The 25,544-nt window shown below is 43.4% G+C and overlaps 1 protein-coding gene across 1 annotated transcript in view; it reads left to right on the top strand.

Moving 5' to 3' along the window:
- The first annotated feature begins 672 nt into the window (after nucleotides 1–672).
- The window catches only part of SND1 (staphylococcal nuclease and tudor domain containing 1), a 219,741-nt gene continuing 194,869 nt past the window's right edge, over nucleotides 673–25,544 (top strand). The window contains exons 1-7 of the mRNA XM_078859092.1: nucleotides 673–887; nucleotides 4,244–4,393; nucleotides 7,609–7,729; nucleotides 9,546–9,627; nucleotides 14,630–14,790; nucleotides 15,212–15,303; nucleotides 16,442–16,600. Coding sequence (XP_078715218.1) covers nucleotides 840–887; nucleotides 4,244–4,393; nucleotides 7,609–7,729; nucleotides 9,546–9,627; nucleotides 14,630–14,790; nucleotides 15,212–15,303; nucleotides 16,442–16,600 — 813 coding nt within the window. The 5' untranslated portion in view covers nucleotides 673–839. The remainder of the gene's footprint in view (nucleotides 888–4,243; nucleotides 4,394–7,608; nucleotides 7,730–9,545; nucleotides 9,628–14,629; nucleotides 14,791–15,211; nucleotides 15,304–16,441; nucleotides 16,601–25,544) is intronic.

The following is a 25,544-nucleotide window of genomic DNA, read 5'->3' as shown; positions in this document are numbered from 1 at the left end:
ACAAAGTCAAAGGTGGCCCGTATAGCCTGCACAGACCTAAGAGGCAAGTGCTGTTAGCAAGCACCTATTAAGGCACACGAGGGGATGAGTGTCTATTGGGATTCATGAAGTGGCTCACAACATCGCCACCCGGTGTGCTCATTTGAGGCCGAGTCGACCTAGGGGGAGGGGTGCCCAGGACCGATTCAGACAAATCGCCACCGGTGTTGGCCGTGAGCGGGAATTGAACTCGGGTCGCCGAGTTCGTAGCTCAGCGCGCTAACCGCTACCCCCACCCCCACCCCAAAGCCACGTCAACACCACCACCACCAATATAACGCACCAAACCATCACCACCACCACCATCATCACCACCACCATCATCACCACCATCATCACCACCACCATCACCACCACCACCATCATCATCATCACCCATATAACGCACCACCATCATAATCACCATCATCACCACCATCACCACCACCATCACTACCACCATCACCACCACCACCACCACCATCATCATCACCACTACCACCACCACCATCATGACCACCATCACCACCACCATCACCACCATCATCCTTGCGGTGACGCGCAGAGTGGAGACAGCAGGCCGGGAGGGAGGCGTGCCGAGCACGTTGTGGGAGGAGGCGGCGGTAGCGGTAGCGGCGGCGGTGGGGGGGGGGAAGTGATGGACGGGGTTCGAGGCGGTGCCACGTCTGTAACCTCCGTCCCGGACGTGGTTACGCGCTCGGCTCGGCGTGGATCAGTGGTGGCGCTGCTACTGCCGCGGCCTTCACTTCCTTTGCTCGGCAACCACCAAGTTCCCCCCCTACCCCCCCAGACAGACAACCATGGCGGCTCCCACGCAACCCGTCTCACAACGCGGCATCGTCAAGCAGGTGAGAGAGAGAGAGGGTTAGAGAGAGAGGCGGACAAAGAGACCCTCCTTGCTCAGCCTCAAACAACAACCAAAGCCACTACCACCACCATCACCACCTCACGTGCTACCAACGGGAGGGCCTTCCTCCTCCTCCTCTGTCTTGCCACAGCCATGAAATATTTCTCTCTTTATCTCTCTAGCTCTGTGTGTGTGTCCGCTGTGAATGTTTAAAAAAAGAAAACTCTTTTTAAATCGGCCCACACTCGTCGCGTTTCTAGCGGGGGGTGGGTTTTTAAAATTTATTTGGTTTAAAAAAGCTTTGACTTTTGACACGTTTCACGCCACGAAGTCGTTCGTGCAATTCTCTTATAACTCCTAACCACCAACAACAACAACAATCAACTATCTTTGCAGTAACACACGACACAAATAAGCCCATCCACTAAGTTGTAGGGGTATAGAGAGAGGAGGGGGGGGGGTAAAGAAGTGAAGGCCCCGCCGGCTGGTGGGGGATGTATGGACACGTTGGCACTACGGGAGTCAATGGGGGTGGGTGGGTGGGGGGTCTTGGTTGTTACCGCTGCCCGTGATGATGATGGTGGTGGTAGTGATGATGATGGTGGTGGTGATGGTAGTGATGATGGTAGTGGTGATGATGATGGTGATGATGGTGATGATGATGGTAGTGATGATGGTAGTGGGAGTCTGGGCCGGGCCATGTGCGCCACGCGTTTCCGTTTCCCCTTTGACATCCACACAACGTTGCAAAGATTTTGACAATAATTTAAACATTTTTTGTTTGTTACGAGATTTGTTGTTATCGCCTCTCGTTCCCCACCACCACCTAGCCCAACTCTTTGCCGACTGGCTGATAAAGTCGAAGCGAATGTTTAAAAAAAATCATTTTCCCTCCTAAATTTTTTTTTGTTTAACCATCGTTCGGCGCAATAAAGGTTTTAAGAAGAAACAAAACCGCGAATGTTTGCAGCATATGTTAGCAATAAAGTAGAGATTAAGTTGAGAAAAAAACTACCGTAAATGCGTCTAAATTAACGCGGCGCCCGTTATCACCAAGCCCGCGGGCAAATCCACTGCTGGATAAAATGCCAACGTGGACACGGCAATGTCGCGATCTAATATATACATCTTCTTCCCGGCACTATAATAGCTACAAAGCTGTAGATTTCATCGTTCCCGTGTCTCCTCTTCTTATGGATATTCTATATTTTTCTCCACTTTGGCAAGGGCCCCTTCACCACCAACTCTGTTCTGAACCATTGGCCACCATCGCTCCTCGCCATTGACGTGTCTCCCCTCCCATGTGCCAAGCCACTACTCTGCTTTTAACGATTAATGAAATGTTTTCACCTCGCAATTATGCCTTCATCTACGTGTTGGAATTACAAGTATTCATCGCCCCCCATACGATGAATATTACGTTTGAGTTTATAAGGTTTGAAAAAAGTTTTTTTCTTGAGTTTGCTGCCCCCCCCGGCCGCCATCCGGCTCGTGTTAATCGACAAATAGTTTAAACTCAGACCCGGTTTAAAGTAAATTATCTCTTTTATTATTTCCTTACCAGGTAAGGCCCACTGAGCTTAATGCATCTATTTTTCTGAAGCGACCCTGACTATCGCAAATGATAAGCGCAAACGCATTCACGTGGAAATGTGTTTATAGCAGCCAAATTACTCTTAAACGCACGTTGATTTGTAACTGTGGAGGGACCCAAAAAAAAACCGAAGGACCCGGAGAAAAACCCACGCCACTACGGGGAGAGAAACACCACAGATTCCAAATATAAATCCATAACAAGCAGGCGTCAGGGTCGTGATCGAACCCACGACCTCCTGTGTATCAGGCGAGGTAATTGACATCTTACAACGACTGCCTTGTGTACTCTCACATCACACATAGTTACGTGTAGTGTGTAAACAATATACTAAAACGTAATTACAAATATATAACAGTGGTCAAGTACAGTTCTACATTTTGTATGGGTTCAGAGCAAAAACAAAAGGCGCAGCTCTGCAATTGCCTACTCACGCTACTGCTGGCGAAAGGGACTCGACTAGAGAGGGTGTTTTTGCCTACTGTTCCACAGTGCCAAAGAAACTTGGACGTTTGTAATGTTATGTAATACAGCATTGCAATAGGCTATATGGAGTATACTGTTTGGTTTGTGGTGTGCAGTGAAGTAAAATATCGATGAAAGACCGTTTAGGAATTTTCAGATAGTAGAGTTGAATGAGGTGAAGAAAATGTTGTAACGTAGAAACTTTTTTCCCAATGGTTCTGTCAATTATTAAAAACTCAACCCTTACGAAAGAGACCAACGTAGTATGGGGGCTCAACGGTGTTTTATCTGGTTACAAAGATCTTCCTGTCGCAAGTGTAATGCATAACTAGTGGTGGTGAACTTTAAACAAAAGGGGAACACTTTGTTTAGGGCTGCTGAATGAAAACGTCACCCACAAAAATAATGCGTAAATTGAATCGTCGTTAGCAGAATTCGATGAAGCGCCACTTATCCCGCTATTCACAGAGCAAGACTCATTGTACACCTTGCTCCGGATGGGCAATTTATGAGCAACATTTGAAGACATTACTTTCAGTACCCAATGTACTCCTTACAAAGGAATTTCCACTAAGTTTGATTCAGAATCTAGTTAACTTTAATTCACGATTGTTGTGAATTGAACGGGGTTAGAAATCTTGAATGCACGACTTGGTTGATTAGCTCAGTGTTGACTCTTTCTGTATTAACCCAACAAGTCATTACAAAACAAGTGTTAAACACCATTAAGAGATATATGCCATTATTAGCAACTACGTGGATAATTGAATGACTATCGAAGGCTTTCAGGCTTACATTGATCAGACAAAGAGTCATTAGCTGGGACTCTTATTGCAAACAAATTAAGCTTTTGTTTAAGAGAAGGAAAGGTTACACGCTGTTGTGTTTTTAACGTCTTTTTTAACCAAGGTTAAGCAGATTCGTGCTTTCACTTTGTCCGTCCGTAAGATCGGGCACTAACTCTCGTAAAGCTGATCCAATATGGACACAACTTTAATATAATGGTGTTGGTCGGAAGGACCCAAATAAAAACCGGCCAAATCGACGAAAACCCAGAGACACAAACCAGCATAAAAACAACCGTTTGCAAATATCCAAAAGCCGAAAGCTACCCTTGCCGGCTTCCATACTGCCCTATTTGAATACATCCTGGGACAAAAAAAAATGCGTGTTGTAAAGCGTGACGCAATCTTCTTGTGCGGTGCGATTTCCCCCCCCGCCCCCCCACGAACTCGTTAACTTTGCGAACGCGTTGTCTGTGCGCGCCCTCTTCTTGCTCTGTGCACCCGGGATCGCAGGTGCTCTCCGGCGGCGCGATCATCGTCCGCGGGCAGCCCCGGGGGGGTCCTCCGCCTGAGCGGCAGATCAACCTGAGCAACGTGCGGGCGCCCGCCCTGGCCCGCCGTGCTGCGCTCAGCCAGCCAGATGCCCGCGACATCCCCGATGAGGTGCGCCACAGGGCCTCCGCTCGCACCCAAAGGGGAGCGCCTTTATCAAGCGTGGGGTGGTGGTGATGGTGGATGTGGCTCGGCGGAAGTGAGATCGCCGAGCTCGTTGCGTGGGTTGGCGGTTGATGCCCTGTGGCTGCCCTGGTTATTGTTGTGGGTGTATCAACCATAAAATACAACTACGAGTTGTCCGCTTCACAGTTGGCGTTGAAGATCCTCTCGGATAATTTAAAAATGGGTAGGCCCATTGTGTGTCAGCGTCATGGTCCAAAATTTGACAAATTGGAAACATAACTTGCATTTTCGCACCTCCGATTACCACAGTTTGCTACGTACGGTGCGGAACATACATACTTTTTATGCAATTGGGATACCAGTTAGCAATCATCGCTCCCCTACTCGTACACTCATGTTTGTTTGCAGGCCTGGTGCCGAGTCACCCTATGCTCACAGGGAAAGCTGCTGCTGGAGGTGGCCATTTCAAATGTTTGAGATGTGACGCGAGTCGCTTACGGTTCGCCAAACTCCACAAAATGCGCCCGAGTACAAACTTCAAACGTGCAGATCGAGCACTGATGTCTGAGAAGTGAAAACATGTAATTTTGAATCATTGCTGTTGGCTCTTACGTTTGGCTGCATCATGGTTTCCCCCATACTGCATTCCTCGTGACCCGCTACAGTGTATAGGTTTTATGAGTTGACCAATTTAACTCTGTTGAACTGTTGTTTAACACGTCCCTCGTAATGAGAATGCTGATGAATTTTAATCGGTGCTGTCTGCATCATGTAGGTTACATGCGAACACATGCATACATATATACAAAACATAATATGAATGCCAGCACTCTATAAAAGCACATTCCCTGCCAATCAGTCACTCCAAAACTTACCCACTGCCTTAGGGGGGGGGATGCTTAACGAAGTGTGTATGTGTGTTGAACTTCTTCCGCACCGTATGTAGCCAACCGTGCTAATTGAAGGTGCGGGTGAAGGACAACAAACACGCCTTGCATTTGCTGGGAATTTCGTCATCCAGCCACAAGAAAATCTGAAATAATTCCTGTTAATTATTTCCCAAAAGAGTCGAAGCCTAAAAAGTTATGAGTTCATTGTTTTTCTTTTAAAAGCATATTTGTGTCATTGTTTACGTAATTATAACAAGCCCATGAATTTAAAAGTATGGCCTCTTGTCATTTACTTTTAACTTTTGGTGAGTTGCTTTTTATTCTTGTGGTGAACTTTCCAAAATCACTGCAATCTGTTTTCGTCCGCCTCCTTATTTTTGTCATTTTAATCCCGGGTCTGCCGTCAATAAATTTGTCTCGTAAATAAGATTTTTTTTTTTGTCCATATTTCCCACTGAAATATGGATCAGAAGCTTGGACATTGAACAAAGTATATGAAACAAAAGCTGAAAGGAGTGCAACAGAGCATGTATGGAATTACACCGAGAGAGAGAATCAGAATATTCTCGGTTGTTTCGGTAAAGTCACGTAGAAGGGAAATAATAAAATAATAAAAATAAAACAATACAATTCTCACGACGTTTCGATTGCAACACAAGCAATCATCAGGTGTGAAAAACCACAGATACTCTACTTGTATATATGAACACCGAAAGTATGGGCACGTTTCTTAAATCCCTTCCGCTTCTGTCCACCGAGTGCATTGTGTGTGGTGTGGTAAAGTGTGGGTAACCCCCACTTCCTGGATACGTGGCAACTGGAAAATGTGTGGCAAATAGCCAAATAGTATAAATGCCTTCTAGAGGCGGGCTTTCTTGAGTTCTCTTTAGAGGGAGGTCCTTCCACCAGATGTGGCATGAGCAAGAAATTGCAGGACTGTACCTTTACCCACTGAAGCATTTGTGTCCGGGCTTGGTGGATGATGCCGTTGACTGTCACGGAGCTGCGTCTGAGAGGGCCAATTTTGTAACACGAATTTTATTGCTCCGAAAGTAGATTTCGCTTTTCACTTGTCACTTGCGAATTTTGTAACTCAAGATTTTTGGGGCTAAAGCAAGTACGTGAATGAAACAAAAATTTACCTATTTCCCGCCCCCCCCCCGTCCTCTTTCGATACTCAACGCGTTTGTCAGTTGCCAAACAATTTGTTGTTGATGCAATGTGCGTTCTGCAGATGTGTTTTCATTTTTGGCTTCGGACTAACACGTGTGTAACTTTATAGGTGGGGGCACTTTGGGGCTGCAGGAGATGGCTGGTGTTTCCATTTGACCGGCCTGCGTTTGCTTTGAGCATGTGCAAGTGTGGCTCGTCTGCTGCCACGTGTATAGCAGCAGCTGCTGTAAACACGTCTTTTTTCCCATGTGCATGGTAAAAACTCGTGTCCAACAGGAACAGCATTTGGCAGCAGGACATTATGGCCGTAGGCAAACTGAATTTTAAAGATGTTTTTCCATGTCCTCCTTGGATGTTTCATGGAATAAAGCCTTGAATAAGTTACATTTCATTTAATCTCAAGTTCATCCCCCGCTGAAGTTGCTCCTTTGCTCCACAGTGGCAACAAGTTGTCACTGTCGTTTTATTTCTATCATGAAGGTACTGAATGTATGTCATGCATAATTGTAACTTAAACGAACCTAGGTCTTCCGCGGTTGTGTTGTATATCATTCCAGAACAGACCATAGAACATGTATAACAACTCGTTGCTCGATTCACAAATATGAACGAGGCATCTCAGCAATACGTACTCCCGCTACTCCTGACCCCGTTATCTGGCTCAATCATCCAAATGTAAGATGTTAGTTGTTGCTATGCATCAGTATTCTTCACTCATTTTAGAGGGGGGGCATTTTTGCCGATAAGACGTCGGTGTGAGGGCTGCCACACATTTCAAACCATTGGGTTTGACAGCATGATGAGGTGTTTTCACATTTGTGTATTGTCACGGGCCGCACTAAAGGCCACCAGGGGCCTGCTAGTAGCCTGCGGGCCTTGCAATGAAGAACACTGCTCTACATCAACATCAGCCACAAGAAAAAGAAGTGTGTAGACGTGGCAGCCTTTAATACTTAAACGGCTTTTTTCCATTTGATTCGTACTGGAAATATTCAGCTGAAAAATTTAGGATTGCAGTGGCACAACCTTAAGTGCACATTTTCCATCCGGACTGCTTGTCGTCGATAGTGGGGACTGGTGTTTGCAATTGGGTCTGACCTCCCCCCATCATTGTTGTTTTATTGCTGCGCCCAACAGCCGTGGGCTTTCCCAGCACGCGAGTTCTTGCGGAAGAAGTTGATCGGGAAGGAGGTGTGCTTCGTTGTGGAGTACAAGGCTCCTGCCGGGCGCGAATATGGAATGGTCTACATCGGTAAAGGTGAGACCGAATGTTCTCCCCTCACCACATCTTAGCAAAAGCATAGCAAAATATTTATTTGTTGGAAAAAAAAGCTTACAAAAATTACTGCTTGGCTTTTAATTCGAATTCATAAAATACTGTCTCCGACAAGGTACAGTAAAACCTTGGATTGTGAGCATATTTCGTTCCAGAAACGTGTTCGTAATCCAAAACACTCGTATATCAAAGCGAATTTCCCCTTACGAAATTATGGAAACTCAGATGATTCGTGCCACAACCCAAACATACTGTATTCATATAAAAATTATTAATACAAAATAACTTTTTGTATTTTCATGATTTGAATTTAATATAAAGTAATCAAATTTATAAATTAAATTTTATCGTGGCTGGTGTGAGGGAGACGAGAGAGAGGAGAAGGAGGGTTATTGTGTAGGACGACTTTCACTTGCAGTACAGTTACTAAAGAACAGTCACTACACTTGGACACAAAATAAAAAAACGCTTTATGCACACACTCGTGGTCACAACACTATAGTAAACAGTATACGCTCGCACGGATGTTGGCTATACGAGTGAGGCACGCCGACTGAGACCCGAGCATGGGATACGATTACCCACAATCCCGCAGCGAGAGAGAGAGAAGAACCATCGGCTCAGTTGTGATCACGTGACGCTCGGCAGACTAAGCGTATACTGTACGTACTACAGTACTCATATTGCAAGACCTCGCTCGTTTATCAAATTAATATTTATTTAAAAAAATTGCTCGTCTTGCAAAACACTCGCAGACCAAGTTACTTGCAATCCAAGGTTTTACTGTATTTTTCAGAGATGTTTACAGGATTTTACTCTTAAGTAGAAAAAAACAAAAAAATTCGACTAGATATATTTCACAAATGAAAATACAAATTGTTTTAGATTGATCTTAGAATATGTTACTGAGCGTGATGTTACTTCGGTCACTTCACATCCTACGCTTTTCCCACGGAAAGTGGCATCATTGTCGCGTGACGTTACTTTTGTAATCACGAAAACACGTGACATTTTTACATCGTGTAAATGATCCAACCCCAGCAATAAACAAATTGCTGAAAAGATTAGACATTGCATCAAGGGTGCATATGCGTTTACTCATAGTTTGATCTTCGTTATATCCATGTCTGCTCATGGTGTTTGCATTTACAAGTGTGCGTTTTGGGCAGTACAATAAGAAACAATAATACAGTAATGATAATAATTTTCAACGATTTGTGAATCTTGTCGCTGGAAGAAGACGACCCCACACTGTAGATTGTGGGGATTGTTTGACCATAATTCACCACTGTGGTCCGTGCTGATTGGTGAAGAGGAGGCCCAGGACCGGTTCGGATGTCGCTGCATGCTCATGTTAACGTACGTCATCGGAACGGAATCAGAAGTAAAAGGCCAAGCGGGAGGGCGTGTGACACAGTTTGGCGCCAGCTATCCTAGAGTGTGGTTGTGTCGTTACATACAGTTCTTTGCGGTGAGTACAGGACAATGTCTTTAAAAATAGCAGTGCTACGCCTCTCTAAATACAATTAACGCTAATCACTTGCGCGTTCCGAGATTGAGCCATGAACGAGACCCACCCTTGCAACTTGCAGACGTCTTGGAATGGGAAGGGGTTATATATGGCCGGAAATCAAACTTTGTTGGCCAGGACTGCTGACCAGCATTGTGTCACGGCCTTTTCTAGACAATTGCCAGGTTTGCAGAGATTAGGCAACTGCAAAAATCGTAGTTTCACAGATTTGTCGTTTCGCAGATGCTTTGCGTTGCTCAAATTGAGTTGTCTTATTCCCGTCCGCAGATACGAGCGGGGAGAACGTGACGGAGTCTTTGGTGATTGAGGGCTTGGTGTCCGTACGCCGAGAGGGAATCCGAACGAGCAAGTACGTCGCCGCATAGACGTTGTCGTGGTATCGTACGTTCATCTGTAGCCACAAGGGGCTCCATGCGCCGTTTTGAGCTGCCGCGTCGTTGCACTGAACATTGGACGTTCGTAGCTGAAGATGATGACGATGTTAAACAAAAGGCAATGCTCGACAAATTTCTTCCAGTAACGTAACAACGATGTGTTTTGGTAGTATAGTTGGGAGTGGTTTGCTTATGACAATCACCCTGAAGGCACCTGCTCTCACCGGATCTTGGCAGCTCAGCGTTTTGCTGGAAAATAAAATCGATTGCCACATTTTTCTACATGACAACTTGATTTGGCTGTGTCGGGTGGTGGAGGGTGATGGCTCTTATTGACCTAACAACATGCAGTCTGACCCAGAAGAAACCAATTGTAAATCAGAATTTTTGCTGGGATAGCCTTAAGTGTGCACTTCATTATTATGTTGACTGTTAACAATAAAAGTCAGTGGGGATGATAGTTGGTGGTGGAGACTAATGACCGAGTGGCAGTCCAAGGAGAAACATGCCCGAGAGGATGTCCACCGAGGAGATGGAGCATGGAGATAAGCTCGTGTACCGGAGCTCGGATGAATTGTTGCATCACATGACTTTGGGGGATGGTGGTGGTGGTGGTGTGGAGAGGCCTTCATCCAGCAGTGGACAGATCCTGGCTGATAATGATGATGTACAGACGTTATGATGTCACGATGCCCATGTGCCATTAAAACGTTCGTGCACATGGCGCTGTGGCTTTAAGAAGTCGAGTGACGCGTGTGACTTCACGTGGCCAGGAAGTGCACACTAGTTTTAGTAAGTTCTCAACCAATTCAAGAAATGTATTATCTCTTACACCTTCGGTAGTTCTGTTTGTTACTGGTCACTCAGCGTTTGGGCCTTCAGGCCTGTGCTCAGAAACCGTAAAGAAAAAAAGTTACCTACACAGTCTGTAAGGTTAAACAATTAATATTTTTGTATTTTAAGTTGTTTGGGACAAATTAGTGCCGTGATAATGTTTATTTTACTTTTATGATAGAATACCACATTCTCCTAGATGTGTGAAGTGCATGGTAATCTTTCAAATGTAATTTTTGCTGCTGGAAGAATTCAACATTTCTTCCCATGCTTTAGTTAAAAAAAAGCTGTGTTTTGGTCAAAATAGAATAAACGCATTGTATTTTTTCTAATGTTTTAGTATCCTATTGTTCTCAGTTTACAACTCTTACATAAGAGACAGCACTGCCTATTATGGTTGTTTGACCTCGTAAACTGAAATTAACTATACATTACAAGGGAAAGCACAATCGATTCCCAAGTCACATGTCTGAAAAGCAAAGCTTATGCATCATTTCAAATGCACCGAGCAAAGTTATTCCAGAATTTGAATATCACTTTGTGCTTGTGCAATTTTCATGCATTCATTTAATTGCATAATTTACTTTCTTGACAATGTGTCTTTTGTGTATTTAAGTTACATGCATGTTGAAGAAATACTAATAATCAAAATCACAATTGTCAAGTGCAGGACAACAAAATATGACCTTGAAAATGCATTTTTGTCTTTCCCTCGCATCTCCGATTAACATGGTTGGTTACGTACGGTGCGGAAGAATATCAGCATACATACATACGAGTGTTATCGGTTGCAGTGCTGTGTTGTGGGCAGCAGAGAACAGTGCAGGAAAATCCATTCTATTTCACGTCTGTGCTCCCACACGTGTTCCCTGCCTCCACCGACATCCGCTGACTAACGTCGTGAAGTATGGTCAAAACAACAACCCCTGAGCTACATGCCATGGAGAGGGCCTTCATCTAGCAGTGGCTTAACAATGGTTCTCAACTGCAACAAATTCATTCATGTGAAATTTCTTTGGACGGTACGAACATGTACTCGCACGCCATTCCAATTTTTATTGGAACAGCAACATTTAAAGTAATAACATGTTTGAATATATTAGGCATTAAAATGTCATATTGGGGCATTGATTTTCACATCATTTTAGAGCATTTCTGGCCGTTATGGCGATATGCTTATGTATGTGGACAGGCATGTTCACTTGTTAGGAAATGTAGAATCTGCGGTTTGTGAGCGTCGGCCACTCCGTCAAACCAGCATTCCAACAAACTGGAGCCTTGGGGAATGGTTCCAAATGTATTAGTGCATATAATTTTTCCGCAGCATACCCACTGTCCGCGATACTCTCATGCTCTTGAAAAGACACGTGACACATGTTCCCAAGTTGATCCATGGGCAGTCTTTGGAGTTTCGATTTCGAGGGTCTTACATTACGCTGGTCTATACTTGGAACTATTGCTACTGCGTAGGTTTTCACGGTTGTGGCCGCATAGCTCTCCAACATGGCTTTAGTTTCTATCGTGTGTTGTTCGGCACGATGTCCGGCGTTTCACTGTGCATGTGAAGAAACTGCGAATACCGTGGAGTGAAACGGACATGATGCGGAGCAATGCGCGATATTAACCGGAAAACACGCCGAAGAGCTATACACTTAGAATTGTTTTCACAACCGCCATACAATACAATTAACCTCTCTTTACTTCGGTGACCAGACATGAATTACAGAATTGCAAAGGCGAGTGGCAATGAATTCAGTTGGTGGCAATGCAGTAGCGAAGGAGGGTAACTACTTAATCCTGGGGAGCGGGGGTGGTGGGAGACTTTGGCCCCTATAGATGCGAGTTTGGCTGATAGGCCAGACCTGCCCTCCTGAGACTTGTGGAATGATTGTTTTGTTGTAGCCACCACACGAATCACTGGAAGAGATTTATCACCGGAGGGGCGGTGCTGCAGTGGTTCGTGCGTGCGGCGCTACTTAGCCCCGGCTACCTTAGTTTTATTTTCCCCAGCGACGGCTAACATCTGTGGCGAGTGATATTTAAACCAGCCGTGGCAATCCTACCCTCCTTCACCAGCGTGGTAAAATAAGGTAAAAAAAAACCCATGACTGACATGGCATGCAGAGGTCTTTATCCACCAGTGGATTGATGGAGGGCAGTACATTATTTAGAAAATTATTTTATGCTGTAGAATCCAGATGACTTGTATGCAAACAATATGCTCATATAGGAACCATTGCTCAGTTTTTGGTTCATGTTAATTACAAGTATATGAGTGCAGCCCTGCTATTACATGTTCACGTCACTGCTGGCAGAAGGGCTTCCACTAGAGGGAGCTCCTAGAGATCCCCTGTGGAGGGTATTGAGATGTCGAGACATCTCGGAAGAGATTGGAGTACCCACTTGTTTGATGTAAATCATACTGGATTGTCACTGACGTGTGATGGGGGGGGGGTACCCAGTGGTGGGGAGAGGGGATTCGGGGGGGTAGTGGGGGGGGGCTATGCTGTCAATAAGCGATGGGTACTTCCACGAGCAGATAACAAAATGTTCGTATCCTTTTGACGAAAGCAGCGCCGCATTTTGAACTTGTGCTCTCTGCACCGCCTAATCGATTCAAAGTGGTGAAGCCTGCCCCAAACGCCTCCCCATCCCTCATAGCCATGTTATCTGGCACTGAAGACTTGAGAAAAGTCAGTGTCCGCAAATCCATTAGCTACTCCTTTACCACGGTGAGCGGGCTATATAGACTTCAGTTGAAATCCATCCACAGTGGATTTCAAGCCGACGACCCTTTTGAATCAAATGGGCGTTTATATATTTGTTTTGGTGTTTAAACATGAACCTGTTTACAGTGCACTATACATATGTATATGTATGCATTCCAAAAAAAAATTCTCGCTCACCCAACAGGCGAGAAGAAAACGCTCATTTATGTGAATAAGGCAGGTGCTTGTGCGTGCTCACACGTGCGCGCTCGCTTGCGAGCGTGCGCGTTTGAGCGATTGGCCAGTTTCTTTTTCATAGAGAGAGGGGTCTCTGACATTACGCGGTATTGGCACTGCTGGCGTGTGGATGCCATGGTTGGTTAGGTTTGCTGAAAAGGCAGTTGGGGGGGGGGGGGTGCAGGCTCTAGCTTTGTGCGGTTTGTTTATTTGCAATTTGATGCACGTGCTTTGCTCGTTTCTGTGAATGCAGATATTTCATGCCCACGCGTGTGTGACCTGATGTGCGTAGTTGGGAGTGATCACGTAGCTGTTGGTGCAGAGCACACCCTAATCTTGGTAACTCGTGTTTGATTCCTAGCCATGCAAGGCAAAGGAAATTGGTTATTTAAAACTAGCCCAGTGGTAGCCTTAATTCACAGTGGCCTACAATGAGTACCTGGTGCAGTGTGTACACTAAAAAAATTGGGCATACGATTTAGGCGGGCAAGCTGCTCATCCTCGTGTGATGTACCTGCCATAATAGGCGCTTGCTAACAAACACTTTCCGTAATAGTTTACCATGGCTACGCGAGGGAGTCGTTTGTTTTTGTGCATGCTTTGTGTGTGCATATGTGTGCTTGGTTAATTCGACCCTTAAATGAGTACCTGGTGCTAATTTGTAAACATCAGCATTGGGGAATCAAAGGCATTGTGCTGACCACACCACCACACCCATATGCTCTGTGCAGGGCTTAAAATAATTGGTGCTCACGAATAGCACTTTAGTCTCAACAATTTGTATATCATAATTGGTTTTTTACCCTTCTATCTGGCAACAAAACTGACACCTTTTTACAAGGAGTCATGTTTGCATAGACCGCAATACCTGCAGTCATAATACAAACAAAAGACATAACTCTGATAATGTGCACTGTCCTTGAAGTTGATTGGTCCACACCCGAGACAGCTTTCCTTAGAGCCTAGTCTCACATGGGTTGGACCAGATGACGCCAAAAGGCGCACAACTCAAAGACAATGCACCATCAGAGTATGAGAGCTCGGGGCAAGCATCTACACCTTTTTACAAAGGTGTCAGTTTTGTTGCCAGATAGAAGGGTAAAAAACCAATTATCATATTTTTACTGGCAAATGAGGTTCCCATAGAATTTGTATATCATAAGGTTATAACAAGGAAATCTTCATCTTTTATGTGCAGCCAAGACCAAGCCCGCTTGTGCGACTTGGAAGACCAGGCGAAGGCGCAGAAGAAGGGCGTCTGGGGAGAGGGCACGGGCTCGCAAACCACGCGCGACCTCAAATACACCGTGGAAAATCCCCGTCACTTTGTGGACTCCTTTCACCAGAACCCAGTGAATGGTGCGCTTGCAGAATGCTATGTTTTTTTATTCAGTGCACTATTTTTTGTAACCGTAATTGGTTTAAACTCAACCGTGAAGTTTCTATAGCCTCTTCATAGCCACGGGGCAGTGTGTTTTCATCCATTCTGAAGCATATTTTTTTCCCCCTTCAAGAGCTTTATTCTGCATTTATTCATGTGAGAGATCAAATCATGAATTAAACTTCATGCTAATTTATTTATCAACCAAAAAAAGCGTCAAATTAAAAAAACGTAGCCTGAAATTAATAACACATTCATGAAAGTTATCAATATTCATTTGATTGAGCCAAGTAATTTAAGGTTAATTGGAATGGATCGCAGGAAATTATAAAAAGCTGTTTGCTGTGAGGTTATTTGGCAAATGAACTTGTATTGGATTTTGTTCTCTGTTTTTCGCAGCCATAATTGAGCATGTGCGCGATGGCTGCACGTTCCGTGCCCTGCTGCTGCCAGACAACTTCATGGTGACTGTGATGCTCTCTGGAGTCAAGGTAACCCACCCCCCGCCTCGGTCCTTTCGCGGTCACCACGAACAATGCCCCGCGGGATATTTCGTGCCTTAACCATCGGCAGGATTGCTAATCTGGGGATAATGTTGCGTTGCGATCGAGCTCATGAGCTAAATTATACGACGCTGAGTGAATCTCTATAGTGCCCGGCGCACGTTTGTGGGAGGTGACGTAGACCGGTGTGCCGTTAATGGAACTTTAAAGGGTTCGCTTCCCCCCCCCCCGCCATTTACAACAATTGTATTGGCCCCGAATAATAATGTGCAATATAGGCATTCATGGGTCTTTCGGTAAAGTCATGTAGATAGGTTAAAAGAAAAAAGGTTCTTGGGGTATTTAGTGTTTCTTTAACAGTTGTGGATATAATTGTGAAAGAACAATTATATTATCTTGTGTTTTTTTTTACTTTTCAAATGGGTTTTTTGTAAATTGCATATTTATTTTAGTTTAATAAAACCTCCCCCAAAAAAATCGTTATTTCTTTTCAGTTTAATGACTTCTAAAATGGCCTATTTATTATTCTGACACGTATTATTGATTGGTTATCTCTTTATGTTGTTTTTCTTCTCTTTAAAGTCTAATTGTGACTATTGAGCTGCTGCCATTTTCTTGAGATCCCTTGGAATGAGAATCTAAAGGTTTTTCCTGGTTAAATACATCTTATTTGTAGGTATTATTTATTATAATTTTTTAAAAACATGTTATTTTATTCACATTTAGGTGATCCAGCCATTTGAGAGTTCACCAGGGCCAGTGTTAAAACACAGGAAAGCACACTGCTTATATTTACGTGGAATTGAACACAGCCTAGAGGCTGTAAACCTAGGAGACGGAGCGATGAAATCAACCAGTGGTGCAGGCACTGGGCGGGATTGTCACATCACGAGATCATGAGAGACGGTGGATATAACCATGGCTGATGGTCATGTTGAAATTTTACAATTGACAAATTACACTTTTATTAAAAAATACGTCGTCTTACGGGTCAAAATTTCAGCTGCGATTTAGGACAATTGTTGGTCTGGCTCAGTGGAGTGGTGAATGCTGGTGGGTGGGGCGGGGAGGATTGGTATCACGCGGGACCACGCGAGTGCTGAATGATAGTGTCCGTGTCTTGCAGTGCCCCATGTTTAAGCGCGAGGCCGATGGCACGGAGACACCAGAGCCATTCGCAGCAGAGGCCAAGTTCTTCACCGAGTCGCGTTTGCTGCAGCGCGATGTGCAGATCGTCCTGGAAGGAGTGTCCAACCAGAATATCCTGGGGACTATCCTTCATCCGGTGAGGCCTCCATTGCAGTCACTCGGCTAAATCATCCTCGTGTTACTAGGGGCAGCCTTAATTAACCCTTTCCCATTCCCTACACGTCTGCAAGTTGCAGGGTGGATCCCATTCACCTCTGAATCTCGCAACGTGCAAGTGGCTCGGCATACATTTTATTTCGAGAGGCATAGCGCCGTTTTTTTAAGATACATTGTAATCACCTCAGAGAACTGTAGCGACATGACCGCTGGCGCCAAACTGCCACACGCCCTCCTGCATGGCCTTGTGGGAGCCTCGGTAGCCAATGTTTTTTTTTTATTTAGTTTTTCTTCCGGTTTCGTTTTGATGATGTATACTTATGTCATCGGAATGGAATCAGAAGAAAAACTGATGACGTACATCATCGGAACGGAAAAGGGTTAACTGATTACTCATGCCATTGCCGGCGGGGAGGGCTTCCACTTGAGGAGAGCCCCACTTGAGGAGAGCCCCACTAGAGAGAATTTGGCCTACTGCCTACTTGCTATTTCTCGCTGGCCAAATGTCTTGGAAAATGTCAAAGCACCAACCTTAACCCCATCACGCGAGACCTGCCGATCGATTAACTGTGATGTACCCCATTTTAGCAGTGTATTTCCCGAGTAAAGCCCACTGCGCTAATAAGCTCTTTTTCAAGGGCGACTCGGCTGACAGACGACATCAAAGCATTCCACAATTGTACAGTTGAGAGGCCAGAAGATTTAAGAAATGTGTCCATTTCAAATGCCGCGCTGAGAGGTTGAACTGGCAACCTCTGCTTGCAAGTTCAGTGCACTAACTATACTGTTGTCAGGAACCATCAGTATACCTCTTGGCTAAATCATCATCTTGGTACAACCATTGCCTTATGGAAATACATTTATATATTGGTAAAGTACGGCTACCAAAATAATTTCAAATAGTGTAGGGAGTGCAGAGTAGCAAAAGTATTACATTTGATGATGAGCAATGCACTACAAATTCATGAAAGTAATAAAAGAAATCCCATTTCCAAAATGCAGGTGTGGCTTTTGAGAGGGGGTGTGACCTGACCTGGCGAGTGGGCATAAAAACATGTTTAATGGTGGGAATTAAGTTTTGCAACCACCACCTCATTTCCATCTGCACGTTGCAATGGGATAGATAAGTGAGTGGTCACCACATTGTGTGTGCAACGGTGCATGTTTGGAGGAGGCGACGAGAGTGAGGTGGGGGGGATCGCAATGCCATTTGTTATCGTTTGTCGCGAGCAGATGACAACTTGTATTTGCAGTCAAAAGCGCCGCCCCAACGGGAGTGTAGAAATATACCAACAATATGAGGGGTTGTTTTTTGTGTGAATGCCCTTGTTAGCCTGTTTAACTGCTAAAGTTAGGCAATTTAATTAAATAAATGTTTTTGTTTCAATGTAATGTGTTGTTCAACTAAAGTATCACTGGCTAGAACTGTATTAGCAGGTAAGAATAAGAAGACATAAAACAGTTACAGCTGTAAAATAAATCGATGGCAAAATTATTGTCAGCATGAACACAAGAACATTACAACAAATGAATCGGAAGAGATATCAATGCATGGAACAAGCCAAAACAAAATAGTAAACCTCCACAACTAATGTTATTCATTCATGGTAATGTTGCTGGTTAAAATGTTTAATTTATTTTTAATTGTTATAATACATAATCTAGTCGGTGGCTAATAAACAAAAATCCACATGAACATTAATAATGTGTTTTTATTAAAATGCCTTTGCTACATCCATTTGCAATTTAACTCGGTTAAGCTGATGAAAGTCACGTAATTAAAATATTATAATTCTGAAACCGGTTTGAGAGATTTTTGCTGTATTATTACAATCATAAATATTTTTTGCATATTTGAATCTTAACCAGATTGTTAAGATGACCAGCAACTTCCATCTGCATCAAAACACACAAATGCGATGCACAAACCAGTGGAGGTTGAACTGAGAGATGACCAATTGAGATTCTCCAGCAAACTGTTCTGTTGGAATCTGAGCCTGTTACTTCTTTATAAAATGTTAACATGCTGATGTGCCTTGCAGTCCTTATAGTGGGGTTTAAAAGTTGCAGAATAGGTTTGAGCCCTTTGTTTGATTTCCGGTTGGGTGGCAATTTCAAAATTTAAATTGTCTGCTGGAGTTCTGCAAGACTCGAGTACTATCTTGTGTTTATTGGCAATTGCTGAATTAATCTGCAAAACGTAATACATTTTAATAATATTGCAAATATATTTTTTGTAACCTAAAACGATGCAATTTTCACTTTTTTTCTATACTTTTAACATCCCACGATTGTCACCCGAAAATAGTATGCCCGTTGAAAGTTTGCTTCATTTATAATCGACAGCAAATGTGGTTTGGTCGGTGTTTAAGACCGCAATAGCCAACAGTGATTTCGTGAGCACTCTGAGAAAAGGCGAAGTGAATGTCACATAATTATGGCTTTGATTTAATGTATGCAAATTGTGAAAATTTTGAAAGGCAAATGAAAGCGATGACCTATGGATTTCGTACAGATGTCTTGTTTTTTTTTCATGCTGATGGCCCCCCGATGGAAGCGTTAAATTATCCTTCAATTCCGTTAATTTACAGCATGCATGCGTGGACCTCAATTACCTCGCGCCTCGTCCTAGGCATTCATCTGTGTACAGTTATCTGGAATGTTGTTGAATTCCGTGAAACTGCTACTTGCGCTTAATGTCGCACCTGTGATGCAGTTATGATATAAATTTGAAATCACTTTTTAAAATTGGGCATCCAAAATTAATGCGTTTTACTGCTTCCATTATTGCTTAAAAGTGTTCACGTTGGTGTACCGTGCAGAGAACAATTACAATTGTGGTCTAGACTTCGATTATATTTGTGTCTCACAATCATTAGAATTCAAGTGTTTTTACCCTGTCTAGAGGAAAGTTTATTTCATTGGTTGTGGAATTTGGATGGTGTCATCATTTTTGTTTATTTGTTCCCCTCTTACATTGCGTTGAGTCCTCATTAAACCCATTTTCACACGTGTTTTAGCTATAAGACTATTCTATTATTAGTGAACACTTCGTACAATGCGGGATGCGTCCGTTTTCGTGCCTTATCTGAGCGGTCGACGACTAACTCATTTCTTGAGCTGCGCGGCTGAGTGGTCTGATTCGGTGCGCGGAATGATAACGTCAGCGATGGACCCTGCAGTCATTCAATGGTGGGGGCAAAGAACTGGGATGAGTTTAACACGTAGGCTTTTGCGACCAATATTATCTCCATATATATAAAAGGCAAAGTTGTGAATATGTGTGTCTGTTCGAAATGTTTAGCGTACTTCCGGACATGCAACAAACTGTCAATTTGCCATGTGGGTACTTTCCAGACTGTGTACACCATGCACAAATTATAAAAATACACTTTTGTTTTTTTATTTTGGGGGGGGGGGGGGAGCTCAATAATGCATATATTTTTTTCACGGCAAGTGAGCTGTGATGTCAAATCTGTCACGTGACCCACGCATGTGGAAGCGTAACGCATTGTAGTGTAGTGGTTAGCGCGCTGCGCTACGAACCCGGCGACCCGAGTTCGATTCCCGCTCACGGCCTCCACCGGTGACGATTATTTTAACCGGTCCTGGGCCTCCCCTAGGTCGACTCAGCCTCAAACGATTAACTGGCGTGGTGTGTGAACATCGCCACTGGGGAGACAAAGGCGGCCGGGCATGGTGAATCCAAGTCCCGGGCGAAGCCGGGTAGTAAAGCTAGTTCATAAACGTTTTTGGGTGAGATCGCGTTATTTATGAATGTGTCGTAACCCTCCACCACCCGACATGGCCAATCAGCAAAAAAAATCACGTTGACAAAAGACAAATAGTTCACTACTTTAGCCCAACGGTGTGTTGAAGAGTGAATCCACAACATTTACAGTTTTTTGAGTACGACGTTTCACTGGTAATTACATTCAGCATCATCGGGCAATTCGCAAGTGAGGGCTTCACCATTCTGGCGAATTGCCCGATGATGCTGGATGTAATTACCAGCAAAACGTCGTACTAAACAAACTGTAAATGTTGTGGATTCACTCAACACACCGGTGGGCTAAAGTAGTGAACTATTTGTCTTTTGTCAAAGCGACAATTTTTTACTAATTGGCCGTGTCGGGTGGTATGGAGGGTTACGACACATTTTTTTAATAACGCGATCTAACCCAAAAACGTTTATTATGAACTGAGATGAGGGAACGCCGCTGTGTGCCGTATATCATTCCGCGCATACACCCCGAATTTCCATTCTGCTCAGCCACACAGCTGAAGAAAGTAGTTCGTCATCTACCAGACAGAAACTGCGTCACAATCGTGCGCGCTTTGCATTATGCGAAAATTCTTCCCTTATGGAAGAACCGTTTTGTGGAGAAAATGCATTGTCTAAACATGCGTTGAGCGAGGACTCGTGGTATATGAATGATGCATGGCAGTGAATGCTGCCACAGTTGTACAAGTCCATCGCAATTGGCATTCGCAATTGGCATTTGCACCTGGAAACAAGTCAGATTGTCTCAAATGGTAGTTTGTAAAGAGGCAGTTAAAAAAACACCAGAGGTGTTTTTTTCAAGTGATTACAACGGCCATCAAGTCATCGACTGGGCCGACTTTGGTTTGTCAACTCAGTTTTAGGTTTTGCAAAGTGTATCAACTGATGGGGACACAAATTGCAGTGGCAGCAACAGGCCAAGGACATTCACTATGCATCTCAGGCTGTTTGCTCCAATGTTACATTTGACGTAATTATTGTGACCCTTTATATCGCACGTCCTTTTTGTTCTTGAAGGCAAAGAACTGAACAAATATGTGTTAACATAAGGTCATGGGCCCTATCCCTTGTCCAATCATAAAAAAAATGGAGTAGTGTTGCAGGCCAATTTGAGCTGAAGATGCAAATTTTTTGTTACACATGCACTCTACGTAGATGATGCCTGGGCTTTTATTTAATTTAAAACAAGTCTCATGAGGCCGTGCTTTGAGCTTGTTTATTTTATGGCGCAATGACCAATTTTTTAAAGGTATTGTTACGTAATATTGTCATCTGTTTCCTTTAGCGTTCATTTTGTTATATGGTGGTTGCAAATATTGAATGGACCAGTGGTATTTGGCACAGTGATGTGTTTTTTATAATTTAGTATCGAGCGCTGTCTCATTGAAGTACTAATGCTTTGACAAAAGGGTTAAAATACTTATCATGTAGAAACTGGGTATATATGCTTTCCTTTAAAATAATTTTTTTATGAATATTTCCAACAGTGAAGACACAAATAATTTTTATTTATTATTTGTTGGAGATTTGGTTAGCAGCAGTATTTGAAATTGAGAATTACAGACGTACATTGAGCTTATCGCATAGCCAGTGCATGGAAGGCATGCGTGTGTGCGCGTGCACGTGTATGTGCGTTTGTTTGCTAGTTTAGAATCTGCTGATTTTGGATTCTGCTACATTGGGACAGAATCGATCGCGAGACTGGCAGCCACAGAGTGGCTCGCCAGCCGCGCACTCGTGCAGCAGAAATTGATGGGCCTTTGAGACTCACTGCACCCTTGTGACTCAATTTGCTCCGAAATATCGGAGGTGTACAAATGAGTTACTTATTGACTTGACGTTTACTGCTCGTGCATTGTCCTAGTGTGTCGGCGCGTCCCTGCACATTCTTTTAGAAAGCGCTTTCAAGAGCACATTGCCCTAAATGAGTACGAACAACATAAATGTACCTTGAGGCGGTAAGATATTGAATATTGATTTAACCTGAAAGGTGCATGAGAAACTGTCAGGGCTTTCCCCGTGAGTGAGGAAAGTGCGGTTTGGTGGGAGGGGGGCGATGTGGGGGGAATTGAAATAGAAAATGCCCTGGATTGAGGGAGCAACCAGCTTCTGCTTTGTACGCTCCTGAGATCCCAGTCCATTAGCCACAGAAATTGAACTGCTGGCTAACTCAAAGTGCTGTGGCCTCATTTGTATGAGGGAGACCCGAAATGAGTGGGGGAAAAAGGGGAAGAGACCACTGAGGTTTGTGGGTGACAGAGGGGCAATAGGCTAGGCTATGATGACATAGGGCATTGACTAGTGGTGGCGCCAGCATTGATGATGGCAACATCGCAAAACACTTCTACTCCAACTCGGGATGCTTTCGTTACTGCCAAGTTTATTCACAGTGTTTAATAGTTGCGTTTACATTTTTTGACCCGTGAAATCATTTTATTCTATGAGCAGAATTGATTCTGTTCATAGATATAAGTGGATGTTGCACGAGTGCAATCTGTTCGCATGGCAAATCTGTGTGAAACGAGGTAAGTATCGCGAGGATGCACATTTAATGTTTCACGGCGATGAGTTTGTAGGAATGAATTGGGTGGTCGCAGCACTTTAAGTGGATAGTGCCAGCGTTGGGAGGAGACTTTCATCCAGCAGTGGATAGAATTTCGCTGATGATACATTTTTAATGCAATTTTCATTCTCAAAAACATTCACCAAATTTTGAATTTGTGGCCTGAACTGTAAAGTAATTAGACATACTTTTATTACGTATATAATTGCTTTGTGATGTAAAAATTATTAATCACTGAATTAGGCATTATACATGCATATAACAAAGTTTTTTTTTTATGTAAAGGAAAATGTCGCACTGCTTAAAATATTCACTCAGAATAATTTTTATTGTCATCCCCCACCCCCAAACAACGCCTGAGACAAGACCGATAGAAGGTAAAGTGTCTTGAAAAAGACACGTTTTAGAGGGCTCGCTAATAAGACTGGCATTCCTTTTTGGATAACCAGCATCTTTAAAAATGTTACATGTGGTCAGTCAAAATAGTTTTTAAATTAAAATCTCGCATGTTTTGAACATAACGTGAATGCCAATTGCTCACCAGGTAATGAAACGATCACCTCTTCTGGATCTGTAAAATTTATACTCAAAAAGAAAAAAAAACCCATCGAAAATATGCAAATGTTAAGGGATTAATGGAAGCTTGTTTTATGTTGTTACTCCTGTGTTGGAGGGGAGGTGCTGGGAGGTGAGCACGTGTGTGTTCTAATTATTCGAAGCAACTTTAGCTCAATGTGATAGAAATTTTAGCAATTTGAAGATTGTTTTGTGCTCTAAGAACACTCGTGTTCACAGTTTGAAACGATCATCGTTAAACATCAAAAGTTCCGTGTAGTTTTTTATATTTGATCCTAAAGAGTGCGTATAATTTCGTCCTACATGTGCCAATTACAGCCTTTTTGCAACATGGCTATTGGTGGAACCCTTCTAATCAAATTTGTAAATGATCAGAAAACCCATCGCAGCAGGCAGGTAAACCATAACTTTCACACGAGACACAAACATTCATAAAAAGCACACAGCCTATGAGCGTACGCAAAAAACCCATCTGAATGTCGTGAAGGAGTGCATCGTGATCCCTCTTGTCTTAGATCACCATCAAAATCGATTTGAACAAATGTGACGGACTTGACAGCAGGCAGGGATGGACAACTGGACCGGTTTTATCCCCATTGGGGACGCATCGGCACAATATAGTCACCAAAGCTCACTGCTGCAAAGTCTACCTTTGGAAAAAAAAAGCGTACATGTTGAGTCCCAACTTGCACACTTATGGGACCCATGAGCTTGCATATGAGTAAAGGCTGTGTGGTTGCTACACGTTTTTGTGTGTTGGTTGATACGTACGGTTTGTTCCGGCCTGCACCATTTTGTTGTGATGTTTTTTTTCTTATTTACAGATTTGATTATTGGCAAATGTGCCAAGCTAATGGGGGCCCCCATAGTGTGGACATCTTTGAAAAATAGCTTTTTAGCTCATCGGATTCCTCCAGTATAAATACATATAATTCTGAAATGTTCTGAGTGTGGATGTAAGGACGCGACTTGTATGGTTTCCAGAGGCAGACTTTGCAGCAGTGAGCTAAGCATTCGTGACTTTAGCATTATTTACATTATAACTCTGCTGAAGAGTCCACAGTTGTCCATCACTGCCACTGTCAGTTGGTCACATTTGCTCGAATTTATTTTGACGGTGACTTAAAACAAGATGACCACAATGCACTTCTTCAGGAAATACTGATGATCATTGCATAATGCACAAAGGTTGTGTGCTCTATACACATTTGTGTGTGTTTGAAACGTATGCAATCCTTTTAGCTGGCACAATTCCTCATTATGCCCTGTGCGCAAGTATGTAACAAAAACTGATTCATGTGTTGGTATAGTTCAAACATGCTGTGTGTGTAAATATAGAAGTACAGCCTAATAATTGTTATCTTGTGTTGTGAGATTGTTAGAAATGAATGATCTTATTACAGTATGCCCCTGGGTTGCAGAAGGCCCGACTTACAGAAGTCCGACTTTACGGAAATGCTCCCATAGAGTTATTTACCTTATGTACTTTATTTAACACAATTACACTTTGATTGCTCATGGTCTCAGCCACCCGCGATTAGAGAAGTCTAGGTCTCGCCTAATGCACGCTATTCAAACATTCGGAAGTGACTGCTTTCTGTTAACAATTACTATTTTAATGTTTAGTGGTATTTATAAACAATTGCATACAGTATATCTTCCATTAGTTTAATTATGGGTAGTATTAGGGTAGATATTCGATAAAATGAAAGAATCGTAGGAAGTGCAGAGCATATGTACAGCGATACGATGAAGGTAGCGATAGAAAACGGACGATAGCGCAATGCAATGCTTAGAGAAAACGAACTCTTAATCGGGTAGGGGAGACGCCACTATTTCTCCCAATGGGATTTTATCGTTGATTTTGGGAGAAAATTGTTCGGTTTCCGACATAGGTAAAATTGGGGTTACGAACCCAGGGACTGCCTGTACTGAAGAAGTCTACTCATATGGCACACCAAGCATAATGGTTGACCTGCACAAGTTTTGTATCGAGAAAAA

Source organism: Lampetra fluviatilis, chromosome 8 (genome assembly GCF_964198595.1).
Source record: "Lampetra fluviatilis chromosome 8, kcLamFluv1.1, whole genome shotgun sequence".
In the NCBI taxonomy this organism is placed as follows: Eukaryota; Metazoa; Chordata; class Hyperoartia; order Petromyzontiformes; family Petromyzontidae; genus Lampetra; species Lampetra fluviatilis.
The sequence above is the reverse complement of the archived record's forward strand: the minus strand, read 5'-3'. Positions and strand labels throughout refer to the sequence as shown.